The sequence below is a fragment of the Paramisgurnus dabryanus genome, chromosome 10 (assembly GCF_030506205.2).
Source record: "Paramisgurnus dabryanus chromosome 10, PD_genome_1.1, whole genome shotgun sequence".
Classification (NCBI taxonomy): domain Eukaryota; kingdom Metazoa; phylum Chordata; class Actinopteri; order Cypriniformes; family Cobitidae; genus Paramisgurnus; species Paramisgurnus dabryanus.
In genome coordinates, this window is record NC_133346.1 from 12,757,248 (window position 1) to 12,781,736 (window position 24,489).

The 24,489-nt window shown below is 40.5% G+C and overlaps 1 protein-coding gene across 7 annotated transcripts in view; it reads left to right on the forward strand.

Moving 5' to 3' along the window:
* auts2a (activator of transcription and developmental regulator AUTS2 a) overlaps positions 1 to 24,489 on the forward strand; it is a 411,500-nt gene that overhangs the window by 278,082 nt on the left and 108,929 nt on the right. For all 7 annotated transcript variants that reach the window (XM_065258438.2, XM_065258467.2, XM_065258447.2 and 4 more), the window contains one exon: positions 14,904 to 14,933. In XM_065258438.2, the coding sequence (XP_065114510.1) occupies positions 14,904 to 14,933 (30 nt within the window). The remainder of the gene's footprint in view (positions 1 to 14,903; positions 14,934 to 24,489) is intronic.

The following is a 24,489-nucleotide window of genomic DNA, read 5'->3' on the forward strand; positions in this document are numbered from 1 at the left end:
TGCCTAAATTAGCCCCCTTGGTAACTTTCAATAGCAGAGGACTATTTTTGGGCACGGCGTAATATCATTGGGCCTCCTGCAGTCATGTTACGGCAGCAAAGTCCTTGATTATTACGCCAGAATGACAGTATAGTTCCTAGCCATATCTGCTTAGAAAATCCCAACTTTTATTTTTCAGTCGGTCTTAGTACACAATGTAACAACAGAAGAGTCAAGTTTTAAATAGCAAAAATATCGAAAAAACTCTTTGGTTATTTTTGAGCGCGATGCTAATGGTCTAATCAGATTCAATGGATTATGCTAAGCTATGCTAAAAGTTGTAGCGCCAGACCCGGAGATCGGCTAAATGGATTCCAAAACGGTAAAAATCAAATGTTTAACTCTAGGGGAGCTGGAAAATTAGCATTAGCAAATTAGCATCCCTTTAAGGTATTAAGATTTATAATAGTGCATTTTATTTAGACTCTGTGGGCCCTATCTTGCAGCCAGCGCAATTGACTTTGTCAGTGACGCATGTATCATTCGTATTTTGCACCGGCGCACAGCGGGTTTTTCCCTCCACAGACGCACGTTGGCAAACTAGGGAATGAACTTGCGCTCCCTGGGCGGTTCAGCGCAAAAAAGGAGGCGTGTTCCGGCGCAAACCATACCTGATGCTAGAACAAAAAAGTTTAAAGTCAGTGGCGCATTGCGTGTTGTTCATTATGCTATTTTAAGGGCGCATGCTTGACCATAATGTATAGCGTGCACAACGCGCATACACTTTGCTTATCTAATCTACACAGATGCAACAGTTATTTTTGCAAATCATAAATTGTTACACTAAAAAATATTAATACACGAGACAAGGAAAATCATAGTGGTGAGCATTGTGGTGATAGTTTTTATTTATTGTGTGGCTGCGTTAAAAAATTCTCATGCAAATAACGATTAAAATTACGTTACTGTATTACGTTTATTTTATGTAAATAATAATTAAAATGTTTTCATAAGAAACCTTAATGTATATGAACTTGATTTTCAAGTGTACTTTGGGGTTGGACCTTGGTTGCGTTTCTTGGGTCCGATTTCAAAGCCCCCAAACCCTTTCAGCGGTGAGGGTGGACGCAGCGATGTCCTCTGCTGGCGTCAGGTCCTGAGGCAGATCCACCTCCCGTTACACGGCGTGCCCGATTTATGCTGGCAAGCTTGGGATTCCCCCGTCTCTTGACATCATTGTAGTGCTTGGCGCAACGATGGGGATGCCAGCTGATGAGACTGTGGCTATTTCCTCTCACCCCTGTTTAACCTACGCTGATTTGGGCGGGTTTCTCCCATCCCCATACAAAACAACTTCTCTGTCTTTGACTGCTCTTACAAGAACGTCGGTCTCCTCGGCTGTGAACCGCTCCTGGCGTGCGCCTGGTAAATCCGTCATAATAATAGCAACCCGCCATGGAACTTGCGCCCTTGCGTTTAAAGGGAATGTTGGATAGCGTTCTGATTGGTTTATTTGATGTTACGCCCAACCACACCTATGAATAATGAACCTACTTCAGACCAACCTCTTATTGATTTGCGCCCGGCGCAAGAGTTATTTCTCCCGCCAGGAAAATAGCAACAGCGCCCAAGATCCGCCCACAAACTCACTTGCGCTTTGCGCTTCGTACTTGCGTTTCAGATCATTAAGGGCCCTGTGTCTGTTAACTGTCTGTTAAAAGTCCTCTATATGCTAGCGTACTTCTAAAAGTACAAAATTCTAATTTTTGTTCGATTTACAGTCTTTTCTTTCAGTAAGACATAGTAAACATGTTGTCGATGACTCATCTTGCACAGCAATTTTTTTTTTCTTTTTGGTATTTTTCCAATCCCGGCAACTGACTAGAAAGTAGATACAAGGCTATGATGTTTTTGGTGTTTAAAAAGCATGACAGTTTCAAAACCAAAACCATTACAGCTTTGCCAAACAACAGACACACACTGTGAGCGAGTAGATGGAGCTCTGTTAATGATAGGTGCCGCGAGTGTTGCAGTATGTCAGATAGAGATAGAGGATGATGGAAGTGTGCAGTAGGATGAATATTAACGGTGGGCGTCTTGGCCGAAGCTAATGATGAGGAAAATTCCCTAATAAAAACTTGATGTGATGGGCAACGACCCACAGGGTCACCGGAGAGACCTAGAGTTAATAGTGTGCTGTCAGGTGTGGGGAGCAAAGTGATTACAGCCACAGAGAGAGAGAGAAAAAAAAGAGAGAGAGCTAGATTGATAAAATTAGAGCGCTAGATGAAGAAAAGCAAGATGGAATATTGAGAGCACATCAATGCACAATTTCTCATTCTTACACTGTTAGAAAAATGGCCAATTTTTGATGAAATGCTTTTGACCTGTGTTTCTCTGCATTGTCCATTTGACCCATATTAACATATACGTCTATGTGCCGCGGGGATATACGGCTTTATCATAACTACATACATACTTGTTTCACTTCGCTGCTTTTTTCCAGAGGGCACGAAGGGCAGCAACATGGCAGCTGGCGTCAGAGCAAATGTCAGCTGCGCACGCAGTAATTAAAATGCAAACAAAGTGGACTGGTCCCCAGGGAGGAGCCATAATGGTACAAACAATGCAATCTGATGTAATTAAATGTCTGAAAATCTTTTCATTAATCTTTGATTAAGCTAGCAACTGTTTGTCGCCTAACCTTCTTCAGCACTGAACGCCTCTGGAAGTAAATTACACACTGAGTTTGTTTGTTTGTTTGTTTGGGTGATAAAGAGTGTCTTGCATCTTTACTGTAAGTAGACCTGAGTTAGATTGGATGGCTTATCTAAGGGCGCACTCACATTATCCAAACCAAACCAAGCCCCAGCGCGATTGTCACCCCTCCCTACTCCCCCAGATGCACGCACTCACACTGTACTTGTATCGATCATAGACAGTAAAAGAAATGGACACAGCGACCCCGTTGGATTCAACGGAGACAAGTGAAACCAATTAGGAGCTCACACTTCCGGGGGGTCGAGCGTACTGCGCAGACTCAAACTGAGCTTGGTGACGTGAGCAACCTGTGTGACAATTGTAAGTCTTCTAATAGTTGTGCCAAGAGAAATCTGAATCACCCACCGAATCTTGCAGAAACGGCGAGCGTGAACAGGAGTACATTTTGTATTAAGTATATTTAGTATTCTGATTAATTACTTTGTCATTTTGCATAGTATTTATTTATTTTAAAGTTTAACGCCAGTACGCCATATTCTACATGCGCTTCTCCTCCTGTCCATACGGTAATTTCTCTACTGTGCGACAGAGAGTCGCGTGGTTATGACGCAATCGTTAGCATAGTTTTACTAAAACTGCTTCTACTTGGCCATAACGTAAGATACAAGGTAATGGAGCCTTTTATACATTTTCGTGTTTCTTTAGAAATAATTGATGCACAAATTGAGTCTTTAAACGCCTCAGATGTAAAGTTATTCACTGTCAAAGTGACGCCAAATTGAATGGGAGTCAATGGAATGCTAAGAGCAGGTGGGGGTCCGCTAGCTAATGGCGGTGCCCAGGGCTGCTTCAATAAAATATGAAACCCTGCCCCCCTGGTATCGATCCAAGTCCGGGCGCGCTTTCGTCATTAAGATGCGATTGTTTTGAAAAAAGCAGGAAGTAAAGCTCTCTCTTAACACTGGAACCCACCGTAATGATAAGTCTGTGTTTTTTATACGAAGTCGTTTGGTGCCTGATTACAGACAGCCCTCTCACATGTCATCATATTGCTTAGTTCATCTGTCACGTGCACAGCTCGGACATTCACGTAACCCCGCGGCGCGCATCAAAAGGTTTTTACGGAGGCAGATGAAGGTGAGTGGTCGCGCAACTGACGTCTTCACCTTTTGAATCGCGCTCAGGCGCGAATGCGCTCACACCACAGCCTTCCTCGCCTGAGCCCAAGTGAACCGCGCTCCGGCCCACCTCTGCAACCCGGCCGCGGCGCGAATAACCAATCCGCGCTTGAGCGCGGAACAGAGCGATCACACTAGTCAAACAAACCAGGCTTTGGGGGTCAAACGCGCCCGAGCGCGGTTTGGTTTGGATAGTGTGAGTGCGCCCTAAATTGACATGAATAAACAGATACAGTGCTCCCAAAAACACACATACTGCATTTTTCTTGGCCTCTCACTCTCACTTGTGGCTGGCAGGCCGGGTGATGATGCCACCCTTGGCTGATCAGCTAAGCGAGTTGCCCTGTGGCACCATCTGTCTGTACCAAGCTCCACCTCAGGGCTCCATCTCACATCTGTCAGCCCAAGCAGTTTAGCTGACAAGTTATTTTAAAGGTAGACATACCCTCCAGATACACAGACACATTTACATACAGTACACGCATAGACACACACACACACCATTAACCCTTTGTGTGTGGCTGATGTGTGTTTTGAAATTCAACTACATCTCTCATTCTCATACAGTAGCATTTCCTGTCACTCTTGGATCTGCGTCATCAGTTTTTCATCACACAGATGCTATTTTAAAGGTAATGCTAGCGATGAGTCTCCATCCGCAAGCACCGTGACTCGTTGTGTAAAGAGGAACTCTGTGGGTCATAAACTATAAAGGCCTTGTAATTTTCAAGCATATTCAAGATACACAAGTGAGCAACATCCCCACATCATTTGTGAAATAATGTGGAAGGGGCTCCACACGGGATACTTGACCTAAAATTCATTTCAGTTACATTTTTACATTAGCATGTTGTTCCACTAATGGCTTGGGCATACAAATGAGCATTAAAAACAGGGCACACAAACACTGTGTAAAAGGAGGGCTGTCAAAATATTAATCGCATACAAAATAAAAGTTTGTGTTTGCATAATATATTTGTGTGTTTATTGTGTTTAATTATTATGTATACATTAATACACACATACATGTACATATTTAAGAAATATTTTGTTTTTTAACTTATATAGAGTAAATTATATACCAACACATATGTGCTTAAACATTTACATGTGTGTATATATGTGCACAAACATACATTACGCAAAAACAAACTTTTATTTTGTATGCGATTAATCTTTTGACAGTCCTAGTAAAAAGTAAATAATGATTTTTTTTTGCACTAAATGATTTTATTGAATACTTTTAACCCTTAATCAGTGTTCAAAAATGATAATTTTTGGTGTTTGCTTTTTCAAGAGCAATTGCATAAGGAAATATACACTTTTATATGGAAAACTATATATTTAAACATTCTGAAATACATAGAAAAAATGTTTTGTTTGTGTGTGTGTTTATGAGATGGAAAGTTTGTTCCACTTTTTGTTTATGCTCCAGGACCAGACCTTGGTTTATATGTAGAAATCTTCAAAAAAGTAATTTGTTTCATTTTCCCATTCATTCAAAACTTAATTTTTTTCATTTTCCCATTTATTTTCAATGTGGGGTCATTTTGACCCCAAACACCTTAAACGGTAATTTTTTTACACACTTTTAGAACAACCAAATCAAGCCTAGTTTTTTGTGCATGTTTAGATAGATTATTTAGGAAAATTCACAGAGTTTCATGCCCCTTAGATGAAGGTAACACTGAAGAAAAAATGAAGAAAAAGTCCAGCGGGGTCCCCTGGGACCCCAAACACTGATTAAGGGAATAGTTCACCCACAAATGAAAATTTCCTCACCCTCATCCCAGATGTACATGACTTCCTATTTTCGGTTGAATATGAATACATAATTTTATAATAAAATATTGTTATAATAATTTCAAATTATTGTTTTTTTTGTAATATAAGAAGATATTATGTCGAATCACATTGGTTCGTGCTTGAAGTAATAAAAAACAGATATGACTTCTGGTCATATGAAACTCAAGAACCAATGAGATTCACAGACTCTCAGAAAAAAGGTACAAAAGTTGTCACTGGGACACTACATTTTAAGAAGGTCCTATTATGTACCATTTTGGTACAGATATGTACCTTTGAGGTACCAATATGTGTACTTCTTGAAAAGGTACCGCCCCATTGACAACTTCTATACCCTTTTGTACCTTTTTTCTGGGAGCGTGGGTATATATTTTGATGGACTATTAGCGTATTAGTGTTCTGGAACAAAGCACAAAGTCTTCTCAGTCCTTTACCTGAAATTCGGTGCTTGTGGCCAGAACAAATGTGTCTGGAGAAAGTGTCACATTGAGGAGAAAATTGCCTGCAGATGTTGGTAATGTGGTTTAGGGGGAGGGCGGGGCTGCATGATTAGGCTGGAGGTTATTAGGCCAGGCAACAGATGACTGCTTTCTGACAGGACATACTTAAGTGGAAAGCGAGAGAACAGGACACACACGGCAAGTGAAAGGGACGGTTTTCAGTGTCTAGGACCTTCTGGCTGTCACACATCCCTCCTCATTTGTTCCTCCTCTCCTTCATCCCGTCATGCTTCAAGATGACAGCTGAACGTCACACAGATGCTGTGCGAATTAGTCTCTGAATATCATCAGTCCACAACCTGGCGCGCCTAATGGCCTAAAGCAGTCAAAGGTGTCGAGATACATTTCCTTCTCCTCCCTGCTGTGGCTGACAGCAACCTCTGCTGTTTTTCTTCACAGTGAGGTTGGATTTCAGTAGGGTTTTGTGTTAAAGGCATTCAGGGTCATGGGGACAGAGGATTAGCAGTGACATTGTTTAGGTCATTATGTGTAAATAGACATTTTAGATATCTAGGTTTGGTTTGGGAGTTTGAGCTTTAAATTAACTTGTGCACTGATTATACAAATACAGTGTGGCATAGACATCGATGGAGGCCTTTGTGTAAAACTTTTATTTATAGGTATCTTGGTTTGTGGCTTAAGTAAGGATGATGTGTATCTTGTTACTTCGAAAAATAATGGGGTTTTGTCGCATTGGTGTTTTGGCAAAACTGTGGCAAAAATTCCTGAATAATTGCTTTACGTTTAGATTTGTACATGCAATTGTACATGTGTCAGACTATCACAAATTAGAGGTAGTCTGGAGAGAAAGTTTCCTTGTTTGTTTACCCTTAAAAATGTGATACTTTATTATAATTATCATATTGAGTTTTATTTCAATCATTGATTTCGTGTTAGTTTCAATTATGACCACATAACTCAGTCAATATTAAAGATATCAAGGTTTTATTTTTACAGTATGTTCTTTACATTATTTTATGTAGAAAACAGTAAATCACAAAAATTGACTTGGCTGGGTTTTCACAAATTTATAATTATCTAATATCATTATGAATAAGTAGGGGAGAGCGGGGCACAACCTATAGCTTTTTGGTTTTGGCTCAATCATTCAAAAAAACATATAAATTTGATTAATTATATTTTTACACAAGCAACACACACATCTCTGCTACAAATGAAAATTTTAAGTTTGTTTCTAGTAGTTACCATTCTTGGACACCAAACGTGACAGAAGTGCAAACGTTACAACTTACCCCATGGGGTTAGTTGTAACACTTGCTAAAAATTAAGTTTGCAGGCAAATATGTCAATACTATTTTGTCCATATACTTGAAGTGGATATTGTTTATATATCTGTCTTTAATATACAGCTATCCACACTGTATTCATTCATCCAGCCCTTTTCCAACAATAAATGGATACATATATCTAAATATGTGAGAAAAAGCAGCACAATTATGACAAAACATTTTTATATGTGACCCAGTCTGTTATAACCATATTACAGTTTCAAAATCAAATTCTGAGATAATGAGCATCAAAGTCTGAATTTAGCCATTCATTTCATTATGATTTCAGTCTTTGATGTGACCTTATTCAATAAATATTAAAGATAAAATAAATTTGACACATGATTTTTGATAAGACATTTATTTTGTTGGCAGCCAGCAATCATTCGTGTGTACAGTAGCCTATTTAAAACAATGGCAGGAATTATGCTAACGTAAGCGGTTTTCATATCGTAAGTGCTGAGGGGTTAGTTGTAACACAACGTTACAATTAACCCCGCTGGGTCAAAATATTTTCAAGCCCACCAAAAAAGTTGCTAAGAGCTGCAGACATATTTCAAAACGATGCTATGTTTTAGTCAACAAGACACTGATTAATATGACATAGCATTGGATTTGGTATCTTACACACCCAACTTAGAAACCGAAAAAAAATTATGATGAAAAAATGTACTTACATGCCACCAAAACACTCGATCATCAATAACTCTCTGGAAAAACATTATACATTTCTATAAATTTGCGGGAGATCGTCTTTTGGCAGCATGAAAAGAATACAGAAAAAAAAAATTGCTTAACCCTGTGCAACAATTTAAATGGTCCATGTTACAACTAGCCTCGCGCGCCCCTACTAAATTTCTGTTACATAGTCACCTGTTCCTGTAGCTAAATTAGTAAAGCATTGTGTTACCAGCGCAAAGGTCATAGGTCCAATTTCCTGGGAGCAAACATGCTAATTGGATCCACTTTGGATATATGTGTCTGCATTAGTATCTGGCTTAGTGGGGCATTGCTCATTCTCAATGGCCGACTTAAAGACAGGATGTGTTTCCAAGCTTTCAGCGCAAAGCTTAAAGGGAAATTTCTTCTCTCCCTCCAGCACAATGCAGAAAGCACAAGGCACTCCGCCATTTTTTCCTCGGAGCTTCTGAGTCCTAGCCCAGCACTGGCTATGCCTGCATTCGCTTCTCCCTATCTTCATCTTTCTTTCCATCTTCCCCTCTCAACACACACACACTCCTCCTCTCTGCAGAGGAGAGAGTTGGAGCTCCAGGCCTTGATTTGCCAACACATTTCCAATGATTAAAACGTAATTAGCGCTAGCGAGTGCCTCCTCCCTGGCTAATTTCACTGCACGCTGTGACAGGCAGGCGGCCGGCGGCGGCACGGCCCCAGTGGCAGATGGAGAAACAGGCAGCGGGAGGGGAAAAAGCATTTTGCCGCGCCACAGTTTGCATCAGAAAACCATCAGGACGCGCAGCTTTTTCTGTGGGAGGTAGGAGGAGAGAGAATAAGGGAGGTGGAGGGGAGGTGGGGCGCACGGCTCTCCGTGGCAGCACATCAAATTGGCACTGTCAGAAGTGACCCTGGCAACGGTTGCCATTCTTCAAGCTGTCCCCCACCGCCACCCACCACAGCCTGCAGGCAAAGCGAGACAGCGACAGTCAGCGGGCGAAAATAGAAGAGGGAAGAGGTGGGGAAAGAGGGAGCGTACCAGCCTATCCTCAACCTTTAGAAACCCCGCTGACTCGGTAATCAAGCTCAGATCATTCTCAATTAATTTTAGCATTCATTGACATCGCCAATTACAACACAATGGCAAATAGACCGTGAAATGCAATGGCGAATACTCCGCGTCCTAACTTGACATTTGACTGCGGTTTACATCAACGGGCGCTAAATGAGAACAGATCTACGCTGTTTTTGCATGATATTTTTGAAACCCATTTGCTGTGCTTGGCTCATGGTGGTGCTGAGTTTAAACCACCCATTTTTTCTTTGTGTTGGCCCTTCACCAGTGTGTGTCAAACAGGTTTGATGCGGGCTTTGAGGTTTTCGTTCGCGAAATCTGGTTTGGCTCTCGGAGCTTTGAACAATAGCAAAACCAGCTCACAAAACGCTTGCCTTCACCCCTTTATTGTCTACTGATGTTACCCGTGGTTGTGAGGCCTGTGAGGATAATTTTGGCTGAACTTCAAATATGAAAGACATAAAATGTATCTAGCCTAAGGGCATTTTAATGTACATGCTGTGTTTCTGTTAAGAAGTTGTGCAAGTTTTGGTGCGCGCTATGTGCTTGGTCCAAATGCTTAACCCGATTGACTGAGATTTTTCACTTGGTCCGGTGTAAATTTTTTTTCAAAAGCACATCAAATGGTTTGAAGAGCACAATTGTGCTTGATTTGTTTTCTAATAAAACAGGAAGGTGGGGATCTCAAAGGGCTTGTACCTGTTTTATATAGCTATTCGCTTTTAGTTCATGTTACAAAACCACATTTGACAGCTTGTACTATGGCCAAAGCAATACAGGCTGTTTCAATGTAAATACATTTCAACCACTTCCCTCCCAACCAAATTATGACTGCTAAGGAAAATTCAATGTGAGGACACACACAATAAAGGAGACTGGGAATGGAAATTCATATTTTTAAGAGCATTTATTTGAATAATATTTCTATAATACAAGCTGAGTCATATTTAAACATTTTTTTATTTAAAAAAATCTAAAATATAACACAGATGTAATTTTTTTTTGGTCATGCATCATTTTTAACCTTAAAATTGTGGTTTATTGAGGCTAGGAAAATGATTTCTGTTTCCCAGCATGCTTAGCAAGGACTTGAAAAGTAAATTTAATTTACATTATGCACTTGACAGACGCTTTATCCCAAGTGACTTATTACAAGTTATACATTTTATAATTTTTGGTGTTCCCTTGGATCGAACTCACACTTTTGCACTAAAGCACTGAGCTATAGGAGCACTATAGGACTTATTTTAGGCAGTTAACTCTTTCCCCGCCATTGACGAGTTATCTCGTCAATTAAGAGAAAACATTTGCATAAAATCAAATGTTTAATGATGTTTTTTAATGTTAATCTGCGAAACCGCGATTACTTACCCAATTTATGAAACAAAAACCCGCCAAAAACGTATTTACTAATTTTAAACTCTGTGTATGTTTTAATAATCATTCTGAATCTGATCTATAACAAAATTCCTTCTCAAAAATGCAATTATTTCAGCTATTTGCACATTTTTATTATTTTTTAAAGAAATATATCAATATTCAAGAGTTTTTAAGCAAAAAAAAATATTGATAGAATGAAACATTTTTTTCCCGGTTCTGTTTGTTTCTTCATTGTTTGTTTGAAAGCAGAGTATCTGTTCTTTCATTTGATATATTTGTATTTGTATGTTGTTATATTTTTTGAAAAAAAAATTCCTGGAAGGAATTTTGTGAAACTTTTGTGAAAATGACCAAAAATGCTGGGGGAGCAAAAAATGACTGGCAGGGAATGAGTTAAGTGTTGTTTTAATGTGTTTTAAGTAAAGGCTGTAAAAAGAAATGTATTGATGTTTAATCTTATGTAATGTTGGATTTTAGAAGTGATCTTGTGTTAAATTTTTGAAGCAAAAGAAAAAAAAATATATATATAATCCATAAAAAACTTATGACTGAACGTGTAGATATCCTCAAAGCTAACAGCCACGAAACAATTCTTTGGTTCCACATTGTCTTTCTGGATAAAGTAGTTTCATTTTCTTCCCATGATGCACTGCTGCAGTACAGACTGCATAAACACAGCAGGGGGAGACAGGATCAGTTACAATATTGGTCTCATTCTGAGACCTAATCACTTCCATACTCTTCTTCTTTACTCAATATGAGGAGTGGGTCTAGTCGAGGAGTGTTAACTAAAGCAGATGGCTCTGCTGTTCCACTGAGGCCATTGGCTGCTTTAATAAGCTTAACATGCTATATTGATCTGTAGCCAAGATCAATTGGCCAAGTGTTGGCTTTGAAATTAGCGTAGCACCAGAAAAAAAGCATGAAAATGCTAAAATGGATTCCCACGCTAATCCGTCCAATATGACTGTAATACCAGTGTTTTAGAGGAATTGAAAATGTTGGGAAATCGTGTTTAATATGTATGACCGTCGTCGTTTTTCGTTTTTACACTTGGCGACAACTCTTACAGTTTCCTTTACTTGAATCAGCGGATAAATGATAATCATAGCTGTACACAGATCTTCTAAAAAGTAGTACACTCTTAAAACGAATGTGTTAAATTAACACATCTTGTGTCTAGTTAAGGACAACACACCTAGTGTGTTGTCCTTAATTTAACACATCTCTGTGTTATTTTTAGAACAACACACTTTGTGTTGTTTTAACACATCTTGTGTTGTCCCTTTTATTTATATGAACTCTAAATCAGCACGAAATGACACATAATGTGTTAAAATTAACACATAATGTGTTAAATAGTTTAACACAAAGCAATGTGTTAAAATTAACACACCATGGATGTGTTAATTTTAACACATTGCTTTGTGTTAAACTATTTAACACATTATGTGTTGTTTTTAACACATTATGTGTTATTTCGTGCTGATTTAGAGTTCATATAAATAAAAGGGACAACACAAGATGTGTTAAAACAACACAAAGTGTGTTGTTCTAAAAATAACACAGAGATGTGTTAAATTAAGGACAACACACTAGGTGTGTTGTCCTTAACTAGACACAAGATGTGTTAATTTAACACATTCGTTTTAAGAGTGTATATATGAAGAGCTCAGATGCAAATGCCTCTAAGGGCGGTTCAGTTATTTCACGTTAATGGCAATGAAAAGGTTAATAGTCAGCAATTCAACTGTTTTATTTTCACAAATGTTACTTTAGTCATTTTATTGGTATTTAACACATTTTACTGCATTTCACCGCAAAACCCTCTAAATACATGCAAAGATCTCCACATTTAAAAATGTCTTCATGCACTCTTCTGAATAAATGTAAAATGTAAAAAATGCAGTAAATACTGTATATCCGATAAGCCGGGTCAAAAAAACTTGCACTTTTGCGCCATCATTTATCCAATTGTTTCTTCGTGCACTTAGAGGACTTTGATGAAAAATGTATGTGGTGATGACAACAAACTGGAATTTCTGAGACCAAAAGCAAGCAGATTTGAAGTAAAAGTATTTGATGATATGTGCTGATATGTATAATACATGCCAAGGGCATTCAGTAAATATTATTGGCGTTTGGTGGCTTTTGTATCTGAGCTCTTCGTATGTTTACCCAAAATAGCTATATTTAGGGTGTGATGGGCAGCAATTGTAGGAAATGAGATGAAACATGTCCCATCACTTACCCTTATATGTTTGTTGTTATTCATGTAACAAGTGCATCTTCTCACGACTAAGGACATACAAACTGTTTGCCCAAACCTGTCATGTATGATTTTACCTTTACGCTACTTCTACTTGGCTCGATATAAAGGCATTTTCACTGACCCGTCTCCTCTTCTCATTCTCTGCAGCTGCCCTTCTCTCTGCACCAGTGAGAAAATTTAAATACCTCTATTCTTGGAGCAAGAAGAAAAAAAACTAAGAATAATGATGGCAATTTCTTCCCTTTCTCTGCTCGCCGTCTTGCGAGAGAGTGTCGTTTAGCGGCACCTGCGTTAGCGACAGGCGTGCAGATGAGAAGCGAAAGAAAGCAGTTGATTAAATCATCAAGTCGCGGCGCAGAAAGTCAATTCTGCTCACCGTCTACAATGATATCCTTTTATCCTGACGTAATGAGCTATGGCACTTTTGCATCGGGTAATGCGATGAGTTCTATTAGCGCGTTCCATTTGCTTCACAAGCAAGGGCGAGTCATTTCGTTCCTCTCATATCTCAACAATCAAAGCAATAGGCTGCACGGCGTGGGGCGCGGAGAGAGCCGACACGCTGATGGAGACGCCGGCGGCGTTTTTTATGGATCACAACACACTGGAAAAAATACATTTTGCTCATTATTTTAACTCTTCGTGAGCCGTGGCTGCAAAACTCAAGGCCTCGGGATGCCTTCGTGGTGCCATGCATGTTTAATCTACCATAACGGCTCTGTGTGTTACATCCCTTCACCTGCTTTTAAAATCAAGTGATTGTGATTCATTGCATAATTTCAGTTATACTATATATTGAAATGATTTTTAACACCTAGTGTGTGTTTGTTTTATGGTTTTGTGTTTATTGGTTATGTTTAATACATAAGCCCTGCATTATTCTATGCAGCTCACCATAAAACCTCTTAAGTCCCATTGGACCAGAACTGTAAATTGGATGCTGCTCACCAGACCTGGCATCAGGTCAGATGAGGAAGGCTCATGCCATAAAATATCCTCCATTCTCTTTTTAATCCAACTGTCCCTTTATCCCACTTCCTGTCCCTTGTGTCAGTGCTCGTTAGGAATTCGGATCCCAGAACTGTCAATCATTTTGGGCTGCCAGAGGGTTAAGCTCCACTGGGTGTAAAGGCCCTGAAGATGCTAAGCCCCGCCCCCTTACAAAGCCATCATTACGGGGCCCATGCCAAACCCTGAACACATCTCCCCTAGCCAAGTCATCTGTCCATTCATAGCTAATTAACAGATAACGAATTAAGTGGACCTTGAAATTGAAATTGCAAAAGGCTGAAATTGTAACATTTAAATTTTGTTATTTATATTTATGCATTTTTGGCATTTTATTGCATGAAGGCTATACGGTTGTTTTTGCCAAGCAGAACACTAAGTTTTCTTTATAACAGCTTTTTTGATTCATAATGGGAGTTACTCGGTTTTTGTTATGTTGTGATGCTCTACATGTGTGTTAAAGTCTCTGTAAAATCTTTATAAATGTATATATATATAACTAAAATATAATTTATAACATTTTACATAAAATTACTTCATTATAATATCATAATAATACAATATTTTGGCTCACCTCATTATTTTAAAATAAAATATAGACTTAAAAATCCTGAAAGGCTTAATGAAGGGTCCTGCTTCGTGGAATGGGGTCCCAGTCCAGTTGTATTAAATTATGGTTCTCTTAAATATACATTGGAAAGTGTATGGTCTCTTTGTCTCCAGCAGCGATGTTCTCTGAGACGTGAGGATAGTTGGACTCATACTTTAGTTGATGTCTGGGTCGAAAGAGCCCTGCTGGTGGTAATAGGCAGATGTAATGAGCCCTGGCCACAGAGTGAGATAAGAACAGCTTTTTCCTGCTTAGACTTTTATTACTGTGCTGATGAGCTGTGCAGTGCCAGACTGCAGGGTTCGGATTTCCACATTAGAATGGGTTTATATTAAAAATGGAGACTGTCACATAGTGATTGAGAAGTGTGTGTGCACTATTCTGATGTTGCCTTTGTCTTTTTCTTACAGTGTGACAGCGAGACTGACCAAGAAGACAAGGTAGCATTATGTCTTATTTTTATTGAACGACCACACAACACTGCATTGTAATCTTTCTTTCACACACAATTTAATGCAGACTTCCAACATGCCACAACATTTCCAACACTTTCACATGTTAGCATTAAATAGCTACATGCTAATAACGATTAGCTAAGTATTAAAGAGCACCAATGGGCTGATTCACGATTTTACATTTCCTTTGGTGTGTAAGTGTGTGTTAGTACATGTTAATGATATGCAAAAGGTACAAACCCCAAAGTAAACGATGACGCGAGTTATCGTCTCCAACGTACATCTTTTTTCTTGGACTACAACAAACACACGGATTGTAGGCAACAGTTTACTTCCTGTGATTGGTGATGTAGTAAAGACCGACATTATCATAATTCCTCCTGCTTCGGACTCACAGCCTATAAGTTAACTCCTGTTAGCTTTGCATCGTGCGCAAATCTTTCAAACATGGTAAGGAGCGTCACATTTCCGGCTGATGTTAGAGGTATTCAGGCCAATCACAACATACAGATTAGCTGGCCAATCAGGGACACAGAGCTTTTCAAATCTGTGCATTTCAGGAAGAAATTGAAATCTGGAGCTACAAAAATGTACGGTATGTGGAAAATAATGTGTTTTGTGAAACATAAACCACGCGAACACAATGTATTATACTAAATACACAAAATAAAGTTGTTTTAGCAATGAAATAGGTGCTCCTTAAAACATGCCAAAACTAAAACATTAGCAACATGTTAATTATGTTTGAACCATGTTAGCATCATTGTAATATTTTGTTAATGTTTAGTTTTGCCACGGCAACACCATTTCACATTTTCTTCAGAAAATGTACCTATCTAGTTATTATTATTATTATTATATTGGTTATTTTTATCTTCTGTTGGCTTCAACTGGAGAGACTGAACATTTAGTATCACAAATCTAACTGCCCTTCAATGATGTTATTCTTTGCATACTAAATTGTGATTGTATAATTTTTTAACACATTGCACGCACTGTTGTTGTCTTGAATAAATGCAAGTATAGCTAATAGTAGGAGCAGTAAAACTAATGGTAGAGCATACAGTAATTTTAATACTTTATGTCTTAAAGCACCTTGTTCTTGTTTTAATCAAACTAAAATGAATGAGAATCCAATATTAGGCTGCTTAAAAGTGTGCATTTCTCTTTAATTAGAATTACCATCTAGTTAATGACTGTGAGAAGGTCTTAATTAACTGTGCATTAATTATGAATAACTAAATGGTGTGCGAAATACGAAAAGAACCATTACTAACTACACATTTTCACACTTTAATATGTATGCTATATTTATACAGTATACAGAATAGTATGCACAGGACATACAGTACAGTATGATGCTATTGTTGCATAAGCTAGATAAAACCGAATCAATCCTACGTTATTGTTTCAGTCATATTTCTAGTGTAATTAAAGTAGAATTAGATTTTTATTTAAATGTGGGAATTTAATTTAACACAGCTCTAGGCTAAGATCAACGCAAACTAGGCATGCTAGCAATATCTTCAAAAGACTGATCGCGCCACATGTTTACTGTCAACCGCACATCATCGTGATCGCGCAGAAAACATCTTGGTTTGTGTTTACTGTTTTTGAACGTTCCACATTTGTTTTTTGGAAACCAGTGGATGTTTGATGATGACGACTTAAATTAGCCATGTCACTCGGAGTCCTTTTGTTGTGGCAGGGATGTGCGGTGTAAGACATTAAGCGTTCTTCTGCCCTGCTGTGTTCCTGCTTCTCATTATTCCTCTAATGATTTTTACAACATCATGTCATTCTCTGTGCCTTTGATTAATTATGTGTCAAAACAATGGAAGGGTTTATTAGGTAAACAAAGAGCTCTCTCTCTCAAATACACACACACACACACACACATTTACGAACACTTCACAGAGATCTCCCTCTGTCAATAGCTCTTTGTGCGTTTAAATGTGTTTACAAACCATGTGTAGGGTTGCGTTAACAATGAGCGACCTCTCTCTGTGATCGCTTTACTCGTTGGCTCAATTTTTCTGCAACAGCGCTTGCGGTACAGTATATATTCGGCAGGCTTATGGGAGGAGGGCTTGTCAAGTTAATAGGTCAGTTCTATTTATCCACAGACAAACTGTCTCTTTTAATTCTCCTCCGACCCAAATCACGAAATGAAAAAACACTCCAGAGAAATCACTTCACTCTCTCTATAAGAATGGATAGGGCAACAGAGAGGAAGAGGTGGTTGGTGCGAAGGCCTGTTATTGACTGCGGACACATTTTTTACCCTGAGTTCCCCACAGGAAGTGATGTCATTTTGCAGTTTCCTGTGACAGAACACATGCTGGTAATATGGTACCTTCTCTAAAAAGTCATTTTTTTGTACCTTAAAGGTTCATATTGGTTCCTCAAAGATACATATCTGTACCAAAATGGAACATATTAGGACTTTTATAAAAAGTGACAGCATTTATTCCCCTTTTTAGAGAGTGCAACGTTGCGATTAACTTTTTTTCTAAGCGATGACATCAGGCCCATGTCTCATTACTTTTACATACATTTGCTGGAATAAATGCAGCATAAAGGGAAGGGTGTGATGGTTATATAAATAAAATAAATGAAAACTAAATACTTACTATGTCTTAACAGCTCTTTCGCTTTTATTAGCAGGAGATTATGAGCTTTTGTCTGTCAATGGGAATGTGTGTGCCTAAGTGTGTGTGTGTGTGTGTGTCAGACGTGTGCATGAAGTGTGAGAGTGTTTAATGGCCTTTTGACATCTCGTTTGTGTTAGCTGGAGCAGAGCGAGAGATTTATTAAACTGTACAGTCTGTACACTGTTCATCATGCGGGCCGGTCCTAATCCAGCTGGAACTGAGCCCTGGTCCTGTCTGGCCTCTCTGGCTCGCTCGGATCTCTCTCTCCATCCCCGCTGCTGGATGAATTGGCAGCAGGCAGCCCGAGCAAGGCCCAGAATGCTCTGAAAGCACTTGGATGGCCCTGGCAACCCCACCTTCCAGGCTCTTGGCTCTGATTCTGTCTCTGGCGGCCCTCTCTCTTTGCCTCTCTTGGTTCTCGCTGTCTTTGCCAGGGATCTTGTTCTCACATCTCCTCACAACCTGCTCACCCACCAGACCCCAGGCCCCCGCCCCCTGGCCTGATTTGTGTGCAGCAGAAGTGTCTGTTATTAGAGAGAGCAGGTAGGACTCTGTCCTTCTCATTACCAGGCGCTCAAGGGGGATTATTATGTGTGGTGTGGCTGGCAGAGAGTGAGATTCCTAACGGGCCCTTTGATGTTCAGCGGCTGTCCGGATCCAATAACGTCCCCTTTTCATGCCGCAGTTAACGCTAACAGGTCTGCGCCATCAGAAAGCGGTTAAAGACCGTTGAGGCTGAAGTGAATCCGTGGCAACTTCAGCCAGTAACAGATCGGCACTTGTGCACAGGTTTAGTGTTTCTCAGAGCTAAGAAAGCCTCTTTTCATTGGAATAATGCTCATGTGCTTATGGAATGGAAGAACTGTTGAAAGGATGATATTTCAATATTTATTTTATCACATGTTTGCTTATAGTCTGATCACTTAGAAAAGTGATAACAAACAAGCCCAATAGCACAGTATAGATGGATAGACAGACAGACAGACAGACAGACAGACAGACAGACAGACAGACAGACAGACAGAGTACAGTAGAGAGACACAACAATAGACAGACAGACAGACAGTAGAATACAGTAGAGAGACACGATAGATAGACAGACAGATAGTCAGACAGACAGATGGAGTACAGTAGAATACGATAGATAGATGGATAGATGGATAGATGGATAGATAGATAGATAGATAGATAGATAGATAGATAGATAGATAGATAGATAGATAGATAGATAGATAGATAGATAGACGGACAGACAGATAGATAGTCAGACAGACAGACAGACAGACGGAGTACAGTAGAATACAGTAGAGAGACTAGATAGATAGACAGACAGACAGACAGAGTACAGGAGAATACAGTAGAGAGACAACAATAGACAGACAGACAGACAGACAGACAGTAGAATACAGTAGAGAGACACGATAGATAGATGGATAGATAGATAGATAGATAGATAGATAGATAGACAGACAGACAGACAGACAGACAGACAGACAGACAGACAGACAGACAGACAGAGTACAGTAGAGAGACACGATAGATAGATAGACATACAGACGGACAGATAGTTGGACAGACAGAGTACAGTAGAATACAGTAGAGAGACACAATAGATAGCTAGATAGATAGCTAGATAGATAGATAGACAGACAGACAGACAGACAGACAGGGATACAGGGAGGTATGAAAATAGGTAAGTAGATAGATAGATAGCTAGATAGATAGACAGACAGACAGACAGACAGACAGACACATAGTCGGACAGACAGACGGAGTACAGTAGAATACAATAGAGTACAGTAGAATACAGTAGAGAGACACAACAATAGACGGACAGACAGACAGGCAGACAGACAGTAGAATACAGTAGAGAGACACGATAGATAGACAGACAGACAGACAGATAGATAGATAGTCAGACAGACAGACGGAGTACAGTAGAATACAGTAAAGAGACTAGTTAAATAGGTAGATAGATAGTTAGATAAATGGTAGAAAGATAGACAGACAGACAGACTGAGTACAGTAGAATACAGTAGAGAGACACAACAATAGACAGACAGACAGACAGACAGACAGACAGACAGTAGAATACAGTAGAGAGACACGATAGATAGACAGACAGACAGACAGATAGATAGATAGTCGGACAGACAGACGGAGTACAGTAGAATACAGTAAAGAGACTAGTTAAATAGGTAGATAGATAGTTAGATAAATAATAGAAAGATAGACAGACAGACAGACGGAGTACAGTAGAATACAGTAGAGAGACTAGATAAATAGATAGATAGATGGAAGGATGGATGGATGGATGGACGGATGGACGGACAGACAGACAGACAGACAGTCGGACAGATGGATGGATAGATAGATAGATACTTATAGTACTTATATTTATACTGTATATATAAATGTTATGTATTTGCAATAATATTCTGAAATTGAGTGAAAACCATGAAATACAGATCTTTCAAACCGTAAAGCGTGCTGAAAAACATGTGTACTAATCAATTATCGACCCATTACCTTTAAAAGGTAGCTGCAGATGACAGCTCACACAGGCTTGGAGTCTTAAGTACCTTTAAAGCATCCCACCTTTGGCTCTAAATTAAAGTCTTTTTGCTTTTTAATGCACTTGATGAGGTCCTACTTGGGAAAATAAGGAGACCTTTTAGCTGAACTCTTTTAACAACCCTCGCCCCCTCGCATTTCTCATGGGTCCTTCAGTCCTTCTCGCGTATTTCTCCCCCGTCTGCGTGTGGCCAAGGGCAGAGGACAACATTTGAAGGCAGTTGTAGTTTTATTAGCAGCTTTAAGCTGGAGAAGTGCTGTAATTTTTCTCGGCTCGGCTCGGCTCTCGTTCGCGACCTGCACTTTTAGGTGACGCTCGAAAATTCATGGGTCCTTGACACAAAACCACTATCGCAATTGCAGATGTTTTCCGAAAAGCATCCGACATTTCTTTTTATACACTTAAACGCCTCTTCTCTCATCTGCTCAACACGTTTGCCCTCGGGGGTTGTAGGAGGAGAAGACGCACATTAGTTACTCCATCACTCCTCTGGACCGCTAGAACACAAAACGTTTTTATCTCCCTGTCCCGCTTTAAGACGGTGAAGCGGGTTGGGTAATAAAGCTTTGCGAGCGAGTTGTCAGCAGTAAAAGATTATGTGTTTTGCCCTTCCTGCATCCAACTAAGGAGGGGCGGGGGGTTGTGGGACTGAGCCCAATGGTGTTTATAGGCTTGAGTGGGCGCTCGTGAGGCCGGGACACTGGCTGATTGCTGTGGAGTGGCCTGTCAGCCCGTGATTTGTCACGTACTTTATCTTACTCGTCAGTCCGCCGAGCGTTGTCATAGCTAACGTATCGCCCCTCGTTTGTACCGGGCCATGTAGGAAATTTGTATTTACTTTGGGGTTGGGGCCGCGGGAGGGAGGAAGAAAAGGGGGGCGGTGGTGTAATTTGTTCCTCGTGGATAATGTGACCCTGAGTGGAGCCGGATCATGGGTTAGTTGAAGTGATATTTTCCGGTAATGGTAGTCGTACATCACAGCTGTCAGAAGGAGTTAGGAAGCATGCACGTAACAGCTCCATTTCAGCCACTGCAGGCATCTGGGATTATTTTCCATAACCAAGTATGACATGACCGCTCTGCGGAGTGCATTAAATTTTTACTGGCTTTTCTTCCTTTGCTCTTTCCCTCCCTCTGTTGGCTCCCCAGTCAGTTCAATGGCGTTCCCCCTGAGCCGAACGGGAGGGTGGGGGGATTTGTGGTGGCAAGGTGATTGATGCTCGAGGGACGCGGCGTCTTTCATCGTAGCCGGGGCGAGTCACAGACCTACACTGGTATCCCGCTGCTGTGGTGACTGTCAAAGCCACTCTGTGACTGTCCCACCGGGCCCCAGTTTCCTCCTTTCTTACGCACACGCGCTCTTTTGCTCCCCCGTTGCTTTTATTTCTAATGACGTGTTTATTTCTTAATTTCCTTCTTGTGCTCTGGGGCTATTTTGATCCTTTTTATTTCCAGGCAAGGTCAGCGTTGTAAATGCCAGAGCGGAGGGAGACAGATAGCGTGTGTGGAAGGCTAATCGCTAGGATGCTGGGGGCGGGCGAGCAGGCAGTGCTCATTATAGAGGCCTACCACAAAAATTATGTGACGACCTTACAGCCCCTCAGACCTGCCAGACAGCAGAAGGAGAGAGCGAAGGAGAGAGGGCAGGGTGATGCATGCTGCTTGATGGATGGGCAGGTCAGCAGGCTATGCAGTCTCACAACACCCCCTCACCCCTGGCCGTCCCCCTAATTTCTGACTGCTGGAGTGGTGCATTATGGGAGAAAGGGCGCAGCTTGCTTTTTGTACTGATAGAGGGCTGCTTTTGATTGACACCAATTAAATAGAGCCTGTGTGTTTGAGAGCAGCATTACAACGGACTTTAGGACTTCATGGCTCATATATAGTCATATATACTATGCTTTACTGTTTGATGTATGATTTTAAACAGTCAATGCATTTACATATCAGTCTATTTACAATAGATCTGGCCAAACTAGTAGCCATCCAAATGTAGCAGCCATGCTTTGTTTATGTGTGCATGTTTTATAGAGGAATGGTGACTTACAGTTCTTGTTTGTGCTGAGCATAAGCAGAAAGGCATAAGAGCGCCCCAAGGCAGTCAGTAATGACCCCTGCAGACCCCTATACGCTAACACAATCACACACACACATTTACACTCAATCTCTCCGCCCTCCATCTCTCCCAGCAGGCAGAGCCCCATTCTGTCACGCTGTATATCCCACCGCTAATGTTCACCTCTAACATGTGGACAACTATCAACTTGTTAGTGTCGATTCAGCATCTTCCTTTTCCCTCAGGCCACAATGAACCCTGCTGATGCCTCCAGATTCCTCACACACACATACACACAAGGGCCACTGATGGTTTCCCTACGGAAAGTGTGTGAGAGCTTGAAGGCTTGGGGTTTGTATCCGGGTCTGAGACTAACCCTGTGTGCTCTTGCCATAGGGACACAACCTCCCTGCAGGGCCCGCGAAAGCACAGCCTCTTTTCTGGCCCTCTGTGCTCCCTCATGGATCAGGATGGATAGCCGCCCCGGCTCAGCAGCGCAATGCATTTTAGATCAGCGGTTGATGCCTAGTGTCCTTTGCTATCCTACTTCATCCTTGTCTCAGAAACTGACTTCACACATTTTAGGCGGACACTTGGAGATGGAAAGAAGGTCAAGATCATTCGTGGACTTGAGGCATGAATTGCTTTTTTGTATTGAGCAAACACTATTATTTCCAGCACAATGGCAAGTGGCTGCACAGAATAAAATTGCTAACAAAATAAAGGTTAACCTGGAAAATAGTTCAGCAGCTTTGTGCTTTTAAGTTGCACGTTGAGTTCCACCACCACCACCTAGGGCATGAGATATTTTACGCTTTCCATTATCAGAGTTTCCCAAGAGCCCTCGACCTCAGCATTCATTTGCACAAACCAATAAAAGGTAATAATACACCTGTGTGAATCGAACAAGGTTTCTGAGTCCTTGAAATCCAATTGAAGAGAAAAAATCTCTTGTGAATTACGGTACAGTGGCGAAGCTTTAAATCACACCAGAATGGAAAATGATTCAATCAGCTCGGCAAACTACAAACACAACGTCAAATTGAGGCAAAGAATCTATCTATCCATCCATCTGTCCGGCCATCCATCCATCCATCTATCTAATTAAACTTTTAATTGATGCTTTTCACACAGTGAAAATGATCTTATGACTTCCCTATACACACTTTCCCGCCTAACTACTCGCATAGCTGGGTCACAGATCTACGTGTGACTTAAGCGTGTACCTGTAAAGTGGTCTAGCATATTCCATTCCACGTGAGACTAAAAGACGTGCGACGGATCGCACCTGGCACGACATGTAGCTTGCTATCTGCGCTCATTAATATAGATGAAAGCAGGTCGACTGTTACCTGGTTTAAATAATGTATGCGGTCAGACTTTGGATTCAGATCCATGTCGGCTAACAGGCTTTGTTTCTTAAAACATGGAATAGTAGAACGTTGAAAGTTTCAGAAATACAAGGTTTTTGTTTTCACTCAATTTCTTTTCCTTGCCATTCTGACTTTGGCATGCGGTGGCATCCTCAACGGGCTAAGTGTTGTTTCCAAGACAGTCCAAGGTTAAAATCGGGCCGTATACATGGTGGATGGCTGTCAAGGCCTCCACACTTCCACACAGGATGCAGACCTCATAAACAACCTGCTTCTGTTTTTCAACATATGCTCATCATCGCACTTTTCTTGCCCCTTAGCGTTCTGCTTTATTTAGGCATAAAACTTCCTTAAACTTTGCATTTGGGTATGCAGTTATGGTCTTGCAGTGAACTACATTTATTTAATTGGCTGTTCTTTTCCATAAAACGCACCGTAAAATGCATTGCATTGAACACACAACCAGTAGGTTAAGACTGACCATATACTGTAGCAGTTAGATAAAGCTAATCAGTTTTACTTTTCGGTTTTACTTATTATGTAACTGACTTAAAAAAACCCAATGACCAGTCTTGAAGATTAAACAATAAAAAAATTTCTTGAGCGCTACTTGCATCTACTCGGATTTAACCAAAACGACCCTAATGACAAGTTTGCCATCATTTATGCTGAGCTCACCGGACGCATGAAACGCATGTGAAGACACATCCTTAGTCTGCAGTCCCATGTGCTCGCCAACATGCTTGTTATAGCAGAATAATTGGAGGGCGTTCGTCTTCGCAAAAACAGGTCAGGTCAGGAAAATCATGTCCGTCTGTGTCAGGATTAACCCCAGGAGGATGATCGACAAAAGAGCTCGGCCTGTTGTGCGTGAGACTCCAAT